We start from the raw sequence: 13,811 nt of genomic DNA on the forward strand, positions 1-13,811 counted from the left end.
GGCTAGTGATGAAAGGCAAAGCAGTCAGAGTATTCTTGGACAATGCTACAGCAGTAACATATGTCAACAGGCAAGGGAGATCCAAGAGTTCTTCTCTGAACCTAGAAACCTAATTGGTTCGGTGGGCAGAAGTTCACCTGCAGGTGGTGATAGCAGCGCACATAGTGGGAGTGGACTATGTCCAAGTTGACTATCTCAGCAGGCAGACACTGGATCCAGGGGAATGGGTTTTGTCCCAAAGTACATTCAACTGCATTTTGAGATGCTGGGGGGTGCCTGACATTCGATTTCATGACATTGGCGGACAGCAAGAAAGCCCCTCTGTTTTTCAGTCAAAAATTCAAATCAGGAAGTGTTGGAATGAATGCTTTGGCCAGCAAAGAACTGCTGTACATGTTTTCACCGTGACCAATGATAGGTCGAGTCATTTGCAGAATTTGGGGCTTGGTAGTCCTCTTAGCTCCAGATTGGCCATGTAACTCATGGTACTCGGATCTGGTCCACTTGCATTGGGACAGCTGCCTTAGACTACCATCACAGCATTCTGTCTCAGGGGTCCATAGTATTAGACAGTCCGGAATACTTTCGTCTTACGGTGTAGCTATTGAGTGCGTTTAGCACAGAAAGGATATTTGGAGATGGTGATATCAACTCTCCTCAGTCCTAGAAAGCCAGCGTCAGTGGCGGCCTATGCTAAAGTGTGGAAAATATTTCAGCATTGGTGTAAGGACAAGCAGGTGGATCCTTTCAGGGCTTCCATTCCTGAGGTCCTCTCATTCCTGCAGGAAGGTTTGGAGAAGGACTTGGCAGTTGGATCTCTTAAAATTTAAGTAACTTGTCTTACATGCTTCCAGGCCAGAGTAGTTCGAGCATCTCTAGCCTTTCATCTAGATGCTTCCAGGTTCATGAAGACAGCACTGAGGCTCTGCCCTCCGGTGAGGCAGCCATTTCTAACATAGAATCTTAATATCGTATTGCGGGCCCTCACTAAGGCTCCATATGAACCTTTATTGGAAGCGTCTATCATGGATCTGACAGTGAAGACAGTGATTTTTTTTGCAATTTCTTTGGCTAGGATGGTGTCCAAGCTGCAGGCATTATTGTGCAAGAGAGCCTTTTCTCAGAATCACAGAAGCAGGAGTGTCTTTGCGCACCGTGCCTTTCTTTCTCCCAAAGATGGTTTTGGCATTCCATGTTAATCAGGAATTGAGCTTACCTGTGTTTCAGCCCATGGGCAAAAAGAAACAGGATGAGGTTTTGAGGTTACTGGATGTGCAAAGGATACTTCTCCACTATCTTAAAGTGACAAATGATTTAGGCTGTCAGACCATCTGTTTGTCTTATCCAACTCTAATCATCAGGGAAGACCAGCCTCAAAGTCTTCTATCTCCCGATGGATCAACATCAAAGGCACATTAATAAACTCCGTCAATTTAATCAAAATTCTCGGAGTAATAATTGACAACAAACTCTCTTATCACCTTCAGATTAGCGCAGTTGTCAAAATTGTTTTTGGAAACTCAGATCTTTAGCTAATATTCTTGATCCACAATCTTTTAACATTTTAATTCATTCACTCATAATTTCCAGACTTGACTATTGCAGTTCTCTACTCAAAGGTGTCTGTCAAAAAGACATCAGATGCTTACAACTAATACAAAACATGGCCATAAAAATTATAACCAACAAGAAAAAATTTGACCACGTCACTCCCTTGCTGAAAGGTGCACACTGGTTGCCAATCCATCATCACATTACTTAAAAAATTGCCTTAATCTCTTTTAAAACTGTGGACTCCAAGGAACCTTCTTTTATTCATAAGCTCTTCGTTCCTCATGATCCTCCAAGAACTTTACAATCTGCCTCTCAGCACCTTCTTTATGTTCCATCCTTTAAAATCGTCAGTACATGCAGGGCAACCTCATTTGCCACAATAGCCCCTACAATGTGGAATTCATTACCATCACATTTAAGGTCTGAGAAAAATCTTCATAAATTTAAAGGTGCTCTTAAAAGCTTCTTATTTAAAGAGGCTTATGAATGTTAAATAATCTTAGGGTCCTTCCATGCCAAATGCTGTTTACTTATATTTAACTCTGACATGATCCTTCCCTTTTCCTCTTGTTTTTAACCTTAGTTGTTCTTTTTTCTTAAAAAATTGTATTTCTCTCCACCATCCCATTGTTTCCATGTAAGTACTGTTGTGTCATTAATAAATCTGTTAATTGTCCCTCCATTTTAATTTTTTAACTGTTAAATGCTTAGAATGTATGATTGGTGTTTTATCAAAAATTTTAATAAACTTGGAAACTTGGATTCTCATGGCGATCTCCACAGTGTACATTGGCTGTGGAAACAACCACTAGTCACCTTGAAAGCTCAGTTGCCTTACAATCTCACTCTTTCAGAAGTATGGCTTCTTGGGTGGAGTCCTGGGCAGCCACATGGTCCATATCTTTACGAAGTTTTACAGAGTGGATGTGTCAGCATCAGCAGACCTGGCCTTTGGGTCTTTGGTGCTTGTTGCAGGGTTTTTGGTGCTTGTTGCAGGCTCATATGTCCAGCCCTAGACTCAAGGGACTGCTCTGATAATTATCATCTCTAAGGAATCGTATGCTGTTTGCACAGGAAGGAAGGATTAGGTTCTCTGATAATCCTCTTTCTTGTAGAACAGTGTACAATTCCTTATGCCACACCCTATCAGAGATGGATACAGCTTGCGTTGAATAATAGTCTATGTTGAATTTCCAGTGGCTTGGCTCGTGACAGGTAAAAGAGAAGAAAAAAGAGTTCTTATAAGGCAGTGGGTTAGAGCAGTGATTCCCAACCCTGTCCTGGAGGACCACCAGGCCAGTCGGGTTTTCAGGCTAGCCCTAATGAATATGCATGAGAGAGATTTGCATATAATGGAAGTGAGAGGCATGCAAATTTGCTCATGCATATTCATTAAGGCTAGCCTGAAAACCCGATTGGCCTGGTGGTCCTCCAGGACAGGGTTGGGAACCACTGGGTTAGAGTACCACTGTTCATTGCACACTGCTTTTACAGAGCTATTCAAGTTTTAGTGCTGGTTGCACATAGGTATGTGGTGAGTTGGTTCCACCTTTAGTCTTGCAATTGCAATGTTTGTTACTTTTTTTCGTTCCTCTTGCAGGGCAGATCAAAGTTAACATTATCGGGGAGTCCTTCAACCCCTCATTGTTATCATTTCCTTGTTATCATTTGCCTTGGTACGGGCTGAAGAGAGAGGGCACTTCCCAGAGAGACAAGGCAGGGCTGAGAAAAATGACTGATGCCTTCTACAATCCAACTTGCAAGCTGGGGTACACAATCCATCCATAAGAAATCATATGCTGTTCTACAGGAAAGAGAATTATCGAGATAATCCTTCTATTGTTCTCCCAATATTTTTTTCTGAATTCTCATGCCTACATTGCAAGAGAACTTTGACCTATCTGGAACAGACTTAAACCCGTAGAGAGTTTTGTTTCTTGTGACCCAAACCAGGATGAGGGGCAGCCATCGATAAATGCACCTTATCCAGTTGGCTACCAGACAGCATCTTCATTTATGCCCAGGCTGGGCTGATTCTAGAAGAGTGATCTCCAACATGTGGCCCCCAAATCCTCCACTGCAGCCCTTAAATAGTTGGCTGAAATGCTCTTCAAATCCTTTACATGCGTTAATTTCAATCTTACCCACTTGATATAGTAACTGTTAATAATCTCTAAGTGTGTTATTCAGGTGTCTCATTTATGGAATTTGCTACTGGGTTGGTTTTTTTTTTAATTTCTTTATTCATTTTAAAGCCCAAAATAAGTGCAACATATTTTACAGACATTTTACACTTTAACAACACTTAAATTCTATCAAATTATATTGATGACAAATACATATATCATCCCCCCCTTTCTACATATACAACAATTGCACTCTAATTAAAAATAACTCCCCACCCTCCCTGGACATGTATGATCAAAGGGCAAAATCAAAAATTACTCCTTGCAGAATTCTGTCAATGGCTCCCAAACATCCATAAATTTCTTATAATGTCCCTGTTGTATGGCCATCATACGCTCCATTTTAAAAATGTGGCATAGTGATTCTTACCAGAAAGTATAATTTAACAGATTCCAGTTTTTCCAATTCCTCAAAATAAGCTGTATGGCAACCCCTGTCATAATACAGAGAAGTTTATTATTATGGGAAGATATTTGGCTTTTGGCCCTCATTAACGTGCCAAATAGCATGCTATCGTACATTAATGCCACTGGATTTTCCATTAATTTATTCACTTGAACCCAAATAGATCTCCAAATTTGCAGTATCAAGGGACAATAGATGATCCAATGTCCCTTCCTCGAGATGACAGTGCCAGCATCTGTTAGACTTAGAACTATCAAATTTCTGTAAACGAACAGGGATCCAAAAAGCTCTATGTAACAAGAAAAACCATGTTTATCTCATAGATGGAATTTGCTACTGTTGACAATCCAAAATAAAGTGAGTTAAAAAAAAAATATATCCTTGAAGTGTTGTAGAATCAATAATAGTATTAAATTTTTTTAAGTCTTTATTAAGTTTTCAAAGCTAACAAAAGTGCAAAACAATATACGTACAGGTATTAATAGTCATAATAAGCACTTATAATCAATCAGTATCAATACAAAAAAAACCAAAAACCCCCTCTCCCATCCAACGGAAAATAAAGATAAAAGACAACTATAACGAATCCACAAAAGACGTCAATGGACCCCAAACTAATATGAATATCTTAGTATGCCCTAGCATGTCAGCATTCATTTTCTCATACTTATAACTTAAGCATAAATTCGCCCACCAAAAAGTAAAACTAAGGCGATCCCAATTTTTCCAATTACGAGTAATGTTTAATACCCAGTCAGAATGAGCAAGTCAAGGCAGTTTACAAAATTAGTAGTATATGTAAGCTTGAATTTTTTGTGATCCTTGGGAGCTTTACACTGCGGCCCTGTAGATGAAAAGGTTGGAGACCACTACTCTAGAGGGTCATGTTATGGCTCATAATGTCAAAGACATGGCTGCATCAGTAACCCATGAGATTAGCCTTCATTGAGGAGATTTGCAGAGCAGCAACATGATCTTCAGTCCACATATTCACATCTCACCACTGCCTACAGCAGAATACCTGATCTTACAGCCTATTTGGTCAGACAGCAGAATTGGTTTTGTGTCTAGAATCTAATTCCACCTTCCTAAGCCCATTCTTTTCTGTTCCAGGCTACACCTTCACAAGAATGATTTAATTCTTAGTGTTATTGGTTCTGGTTTGCCTAGCTGTTGCAAGTCCTTATTGTTATACCACTAATAATTTGTTTAAGGCACAAATGTGGAACTAATAATAAATATATTGAAAATGCGTTTGTGAAATTCAGTTATAAGCAGTGATTCATCCAGACCACATATACCTAGAAATAGCTGACATACTCAAAATCAAAAAAGATGGAAAGGAGAAAAATAAACCTCAATTGAGGGCAGTTGGGACTACACAAGTACCCAACCCTCCACTCATCATCACGGGTTTATAAAAAACTCCAAAACATGTATAAATAATCAATTCTCACGTTTTTGCTTTACATCATGCAACCTCATGTCAATCTGTGAATACGATATATGCCATCCAATGTCCATGTGACCGTTTATATATAGGTCAAACATCACGGACGTTAACCATTAGAATTACTGAACATAAAAGCTGTTTGAATACTTTGAAATTAACAGCTCCGATAGTTGCTCATTGCACTCAATTTGGCCACAAGTTCGAGAATTTAAAATGTTGGGTCATTGAGAAATTGCGACCGACTCAGAGAAGAGGGGACAGCAGAAGAATGTTATGGCAGAAGGAACAACAATGGATTAGTCATTTACAAACTTTGGAGCCATTCGGCTTAAACACAGCCTATGAATGGCAGCCGTTTCTCTGAAAATTACCTTTAATGTCCCTTTTGTGGTCTATTGGGGAGCTTAATAGAAGTGCTTGTGTTTAGCCTATCGTGCATCACGTAGATGATGACGTCATGACGCCCGGTTCGTGTTTTTATTCGAGCCGGGCGCGTCTCTCAGTCCCAGTACTATCTTGAGAGGAGTCGGCTTTACCACCAGCAGATAATAAGAAGCAGAGAGATATTTGAGTTGGCACTTTTCCCCTGAAGTAGCCCTTGCTGGGCGAAACAGAAAGTCTTTTCTGTCGGGATTTTGAATTGGAAGCCTTTGGTGAAAACCTTCGATTTCAGATGAGTGTATTTGTTCATAATTCCATATGTATGCTTTATATCTCTAAAAACTGCTTACACTTATTGCATTCAGCTGTAGTCCTCACCAAGTAATATGGTTAAGTTTGGGATTCGGGCCTTCTACTGCTTGACACTCACATTGAATTTATAAAAAAGACTTTGAGAAAATAACAAAAAGAAGATTTTGTATGAATGAAAAACGTGAGAATTGATTATTTATACATGTTTTGGAGTTTTTTATAAACCCGTGATGATGAGTGGAGGGTTGGGTACTTGTGTAGTCCCAACTGCCCTCAATTGAGGTTTATTTTTCTCCTTTCCATCTTTTTTGATTTTGAGTATGTCAGCTATTTCTAGGTATATGTGGTCTGGATGAATCCCTGCTTATAACTGAATTTCACAAACGCATTTTCAATATATTTATTGCAAGTCCTTATTGACCATTGTTGGTTGTTTTCGGTAAGGCTGGTAGCTAGGGATTCCCATTTGTGAGACTAATTGTCCTGCTTGTTCTTGGAGAAAGCAAAATTACTCACCTGTAGCAGTTGTTCTTCGAGGACAACAGGACATATGTTCTTACCTCCCCTAGGAGTTGAATTCTCTATACTTTTTATCCAACTGCAGGTCCTTTGTGAGTTGGGTGAATGGGAAGGCACGCGCACATGTGTAGCTGGGCCTACCAAAGGCTTCTAGCAGAGGAAAAAATGCTGGGCAGTATCTCTGCCAGGCTTCATGGGTGATGTCACCCTCATGTGAGAACATGTGTTTTGCTGTCCTTGGAAAGCACATACTACAGGTAAGTAACTTCACTTTATATCTAGAGAGATGATTGGCAGACTGGAATATATACTTGCATATTATATATTCTAATGACCATATTTGTCTTTATAGGCTTTCTTATTGAAGAATATATTGTTTAATTGTGAGAAATCTGCTTGGCGAACTTGTGAAGGTAACAAATGATTGATTCTCTGATTTAAAGCAGCACTTCCTGGCCATTTATGTATTTTTGATGTAGAAAATGTGGATGTGAATTTTTTCTGCAGCATTATATTTTCTCTAGTATTTAGTAATTACTGAGCACTTGCTAAAATATATTTTAAAAATGTCTAGGTTATAGTATCTAAAATCTAAGTGGTTTACAACACAACCAGGTTTGTTCGTTTGTTTTTTTTGAGAGGTTTCTCAGGGATACTGAATACCGGCACCTTTTCTGTTGCTTGATAAAAATGACCTAGGGTCCCCAAGTATTAATAAAAGAGGTCACATTTTGCATATTCAGTGTTGCCTTTTCATGGATTCTCTGGCTAGTTGCAGGGGGGTCTGGCTGTTATACCTCAGCAGTGTTCTCCCCAGAAATTTTTTCCAGCCGGGTGGCATGAAAAAGTAGCCGGGCGGGATGGGGAAATTTGGTGGTGGGGAAAATTAAATGTGCGTTATTTTTATTAGTTAATTATTATTAATTATTTTCCAATGTTCAATATGACTTCAGTGTTCTCCCTAGGGCCTTTTACCCGGGCGGTCCACTCGGATAATTTAGATGATCGCCCGGCTATCATCTGCTGCTGAATTTTCAATTTAGTGATCAAAATGTGTCTGAATTTATATCGGCTGTCTATATTTTACACTATGGTCCCCTTTTACTAAACCGCAATAGAGGTTTTTAGCACAGGGAGCCTCTGAGCTTCGAGAGCAGCGCTGGGCATTCAGCGTAGCTCCCTGCACTAAAAACTGCTATCGTGGTTTAGTAAAAAGGGAGAGGGGTATATTTGTCTATTTTTGTATGGTTGTTACTAAGGTGACAGTGCATAGAGTCATCTGCTTTGACCTCTTTGAAAAAAACCCAGAATAGGAATGATAATTAACATTTTCTATGCGTACAGTGTGCTTTGTGGTTTTTTAAAAATTTTTTATTGTTGGTAGATCATTTTGACTTGGTCATTTTAAAAGTAGCTCGCAAGCCCAAAAAGTGTGGGCACCCCTGCTCTAGATCATCGCTCCTTAGTTTTATCAAGTGGTGAAGTAAGGGGCCAGCACTTTACATCTTATCACCTCATTCTTTCTTTTTTCTCCTCTTGTACAGCACGGTTATTTATTCTAAGCAGCTCTGGCACGAACAGTACTACGGGTGCCTTATGCTATGTTCACTACCACTTGCAGTCAGGTTCGGCATTTTATCATGGTTTTGGTTTTTTATTTAGTTTTTCACCAGTATTTTCATTTATTTATTAAAGCAGCCTTTTTTAACAGCCCGATGCCCCTCCCCTATCAGTGTGCATCCAATCCACTGCCGATAACTTTTTTGGCGCCTCTTTCAACGGATCAAATATCATAGCCCCACTGTCGCATGTTCACATTTATTCTGCGTACGAGTTTATCTCATCAGTGCAGAGACTTTTTTGGTAAGTCCATTTTACTCTCCCTTTTTTACTTTCCCGAGTGCTGTGGTTTTATTCTTTGGTTTTAGTAGAAGCTCATTTGAACAATAATTTAGATCTTTCCCAGGTTTCACTTTTCACCTACCTGGTCGGCTTGTCTTTGAGCTACTATCAGCTTATGTTTTCAAGATACACTGTATTATCATCTGTTCATTTCCCATACGTTTACTTTTGCCCTGTTTAGGTCTATATAATCTAGGCATACTATTTGTAACCAGCCATCATTTTAAGTATGTATATGCCTTATTTTAGGGGGGGGGGTTAAGTTCTTTTAGCATGTTATTTCATTAATTCTGAGTTCGGTGTTACAATATATTGTTCTTGGGTTTTAGTTTACACATTATTTATTCTTTTCTATGACATGTTCGCATCGCAATTTTACTCAAAAGTATAAAGTTTCATCATGGTGCTCTGAATTTGGCTCCAGTATTTGTCACTTCCGTCCACAAGGTCTGGCTATCCGTTACCGTCTCATATTTTAAATACTCACTCGTTATAATTAGCGGTGATCCACACGTCTCTTCATAATGGACATGTCCGATTTTAGCATTTGGATCTTAGTACTATGGGTTTGGTTTTTTCTGGTTTCCTTTCTATAGTCTGCTTTTCGTCTGGAGTCTTTTGAGTTTAGAATTACATTTTATGACATATTTTTGTGGTTATAATTGTATGACATGTCTAAATAAGTCAAGTTATCCATTCTTTTTATTATTTTTTGTCCCCTCATTCAGTGGCAGACCACCCCGGGTGCCAGCCCTAGGGGGTTACACAGCTGGCTGGATCCAAAACCTTCCGCGCTGCTCTAAATGGCACCTGCACCTCAGCGCAGCTGCCGTACTTATTCCGAAGCAGAGTCGACAGCTGCACTGAAATGCAGGAAGGTCCCGCAATGACTGCATTTGCCACCTCTGCCTCCGGAAGACGTAAATGATGTCAGAAGGGGTGGACCGCCAGCTGCAGTCATTGCGGAACCTTGCCACATTTCCCTGCGTCTGCCGGCCCACCCCTCCAACATCACTTACATCTTCCAGAGGCAGAGGCAACAGAAGCAGTCATCAAGGGACCTTGCTGGTTTGGAGGGAGAGAGGAGCATAGAAGGGTGGTGGAGGGAGAAAAAGGGGGTCAGGGTGGTATGGAAGGGTGGTGGAGGGAGAGAAAGGGGGCAGATGCTGATGGAATTGGTGTGCAGAGAAAGGAGAGAGAGACATAAGGGGGAAGGATACTAGATGGAATTGGGTTGGAGGGAAAGAAAGGGGGCAGATGCTGATGGAAGTGGGGGGAAGGGAGAGGAGAGAGTGAAATGCCAGACCATGGGGGTGTGGGAGAGGGAAGAGAAGAAGAGGAGAGAGATGCCAGACCATTGGAGGAGGGAAGGGAAGAAGATGGATGCCAGAATAATAGGGGTGAAGGGAGAGATGGAAGTGGAATACAAGGAGAGAAGAGGCTTTATAGAAGGGGCAGAGAGAGGGTAAACAGTGGATGAAAGGAAGAAGTGACAAGACTATGAGGAAAGCAGAAACCAGAGAAGACAATGTAGAAAAAAATTATATTTATTTATTTTTTTGCTTTAGGGGAGACACATTGCTGTTTCTGTGGTGTTGCATTGTATGCAGAGTCCAGCTTCTTGGTGGTTTAATTTAACCTTTGTCTACGTTTTTCTATTTTATCCCCCCTTTTACAAAACCGTAGAGCGTTTTTTTTAGCACTGGCCATGGTGGTAATTGCTCAGAATTCTATGAGAGTCTGAGCTGTTACCACCATGGCTAAAAACCACATTACAGTTTTGTAAAAGGGAGAGTGGTTAGTTTGTGATTACATATTCCATACTAGGCGAAGGTGTTTTCTGTGTTCTGTGTGTTCGAAAACATGGTTTTCAGTTCGGATTGACTGTGTAGGATTGATCTGTACTAGTCTGGCTTGTTTAGTTTTACAATGGGTGTATTGATGTACTGCTCACTGCAGTATGTAAGATGCTGCCTTTTCCTAGGTACACTCTTGTGTGATGTGTAGATTGTTAATAAAAATCATGTTTTTCATACAGATTGGGGGGGGGGGGGGGTGTCAAAAAATGATGGACCTCGGGTGTCACATATGCTAGGTACACCACTGCCTTCATAGTTTATATCTAATCCACAAGCCTGCTTTTAGGACCTACAGGGTATGTATCCCTCTGATTCATGACAATTTTACTTCTCATATTATCTTATCCATTCTTTTTATTATACAACTGCCCAGATAAGCATCATTCTTTGATGTGATTGGACCTTGAAAACTAACGGCAGCAGTGTTCTTCCCAGAAATTTTTTCCAGCCATGAAAAACATTTGCTGTATTTAGTGTGCCACAAAAAACATTTGCTCCGTTTAGTGTGCCGGAGTTAAAGTTTGAGAGGGCAAATATCTTAATTATTCACTTCTAGAATTGGATACTTCTAAATTTAATAAAAATATTATGGAACAAGTGTCAAACCTTAAGAAAGGCAGTCATATTGAGCATTGGAAAATAACTAATAATAATTAACTAATACAAATAGTACACATTTAGGGCTCCTTTTACTAAGCTGCGATAGCGGTTTTATCCCAGGACAAGCAGGCAGCATATTCTTAACTGATGGGTGACGGCACCGACAGAGTCCTGGTACGGACAATTTTAGAGTGATTGCACTCTAAGAACTTAGAAAGTTCTAGTTATACCGCACCGCGCATGCGCGAGTGCCTTCCCGCCCGACGGAGGCGCGCGGTCCCCAGTTTCTTAGTTTCCGCGGAGCTAAGAAGATGCGTTTTTTTCAACGGGCGTTGAAAAACTTTTTTCGCCTTCCCGCTCGCTCGGTTTTTGCCTTGGAAGTTTCTCTTCCTTCTTGTTTCTTTTCTTTTAGTCTTATTTAAAAAAAAAAAAAAAATTGTATATCTTTATTTTTCTTGGGTTCGCCCCAGCGGGGCCTGGTGTAACCATCGAGTCCTCCGCTTTCGATTTAGCAGAGGCCGTGTTCACCTTCATGCCCCCTCAGCCTGGATTCAAAAAGTGCCAACGGTGTGCTAGGCCCATCTCGTTGACCGACCCGCACAATTGGTGTCTCCAGTGCTTGGGTCCGGATCACAGGGCTTCCACCTGCACCCGTTGTGCTACTTTAAAAAAGCGTACTTTGAAGAACAGGCAAATTCAACAAAAACTCCTGTTCAGTGCCACGATGGCTGTTCCTTCGGCATCGACACTGGCATCGACTGTTTCTCAGCCGGTGCCCACTTCCTCGACGCCACGTGACACCATACCGGCGTTGCACCCTACAGGTAAGCCGGCTAAAGAAGCCTTCCTCCTTGGAGCGTCCTCCAGTTGCTGTGGCAGAGAGTCCAATCCTGCCGACCTCGAGGCGCCCCCGTAAACGCTCCGCCCCTATAGAGGTGAGTGCATCCTCCTCGGCCTCCTCATCCTCTGGGCTCGAGCGGCACCACAGGTACCACAGAAAAAGAAAGTGGTACCGGTGCCCTCCCTGGACGACCGTATTGTGGCCGTCCTTCAGGTGCAGCTTAAAGAGCAGTTGCAACAGCTCCTTCCTGCTCTCTTGGCACCGAGCCTTCCAGTTCCGGTCCGGTCTGAGCCACCGGTACCACTTGTGGAGCAACTGTTATTGTCGGCTTCTACTCTGTCGGTACCGGTCCACTCCACTTCTTCGGCTTCCATGCTGATATTGTCTGCGGAACCGAGAGGTCAGCATCGTGCGGTTCAAACTACTGACCCCGCACAAATTTCTGACTCCCGGCACTGGCAACCATTGACTTCTCCAGGTACCGCATCCCTCCGTTCTGGGAAGTCGTTGCGTAAGACCAGGCATCTTGAACCCTCGACGCCAGACTCTTGGGGCCGTAGTTCACAAGTCAGAGACCCTGATCTTTGGGATGATTCTGAAGAGCCTCTATTATCTGATGCAGAGGCCTCTTCTGCTGAAGAAGATCCTTTTCCTCAGGATCCTTCTGTTAAACCCGATTCTTCTTCTTTCACTTATTTCCTGAAAGAAATGTGTGAGTCTCTCTCCATTCCTTTAGAGGTTGAATCTAAAAAGTCCAAGGCTTTTCTTGAGGCTTTGGACTTTGACCAACCTCCCAAAGAATTTCTCAAATTACCACTCCATGATATTTTAAGAGAGACTTTCTATAAAAACTTGGAGACCCCTTTAACAATTCCTGGGGCTCCAAGGAATTTGGACACTCTATACCGAGTAATTCCCATTCCAGGCTTTGACAAGCCTCAGTTACCACATGAATCTTTACTTGTGGAATCCACCTTGAAGAAGACTGCGGGCTGTAGTGTCTATGCTTCTGTCCCTCCTGGCAGAGAAGGCAAAGCTATGGATAAATTTGGCAAACGCCTTTACCAAAATGCAATGCTTGCCAACCGTTCAGGTAACTATTCTTTTCACTTTTCTTTTTACCTGAAACAGCTTATCCAACAGCTTTCCACCTTTGAGAAGTATCTCCCAGACAGGAAACTTTCCTCATTCCGTCACTACACATCAAGTTTATTACAACTTCGTAAGTTCATGGTGCGATCCATCTATGACACCTTTGAACTTACCTCCAGGGCTACAGCAATGGCGTTTGCTATGAGACGTCTCGCTTGGCTTCGAGTCTCTGAACTTGATGTCAACCACCAGGACCGTCTTGTTTAGATGATGAGTTGTTTGGCGAGTCCATGGACTCTACTAATCAAAAGCTTTCTGCGCATGAGACTCGTTGGGACACTCTTCTCAAGAACAAGAAAAAGCCTCCACCTGCCCGACCTTTTTGACAGCAGTCAGCTTATCAGCGTCGATATTCTGCTAGACCTTTACCATCTGATCCTCAGCAGCCAAGATGTCAGCGTCCACAGCAACGCCAACCACCTCGTGCACAACAGGTGAAGCCTCCTCCTCCACCACCGAAGTCAACTCACCCCTTTTGACTCCATTCTCCAGAACCTCGCCAGCCTTCTTCCATCAGCCCTGCAGTCTCAGCCTATAGAGGATGTCTATCTTTTTTCTCAGCCGTTGGGAGACCATCACCTCAGACCAGTGGGTTCTCAAAATCATCCGCCACAGCTATTTTCTCAACTTTCAGACTCTTCCCATC

At 41.8% G+C, this 13,811-nt stretch overlaps 1 protein-coding gene across 2 annotated transcripts in view; it reads left to right on the plus strand.

Annotated features, from left to right (window-relative positions):
* Window positions 1–13,811, plus strand: part of MINDY3 (MINDY lysine 48 deubiquitinase 3) — a 394,770-nt gene that overhangs the window by 18,843 nt on the left and 362,116 nt on the right. The window contains exons 3-4 of one of the 2 annotated variants that reach the window (XM_033931200.1): window positions 6,897–7,068; window positions 7,164–7,224. In XM_033931200.1, coding sequence (XP_033787091.1) covers window positions 7,012–7,068; window positions 7,164–7,224 — 118 coding nt within the window. In that variant the 5' untranslated portion in view covers window positions 6,897–7,011. The remainder of the gene's footprint in view (window positions 1–6,896; window positions 7,069–7,163; window positions 7,225–13,811) is intronic. The other variant, XM_033931199.1, reaches the window with a different exon arrangement.

Source organism: Geotrypetes seraphini, chromosome 2 (assembly GCF_902459505.1).
Source record: "Geotrypetes seraphini chromosome 2, aGeoSer1.1, whole genome shotgun sequence".
NCBI lineage: Eukaryota > Metazoa > Chordata > Amphibia > Gymnophiona > Dermophiidae > Geotrypetes > Geotrypetes seraphini.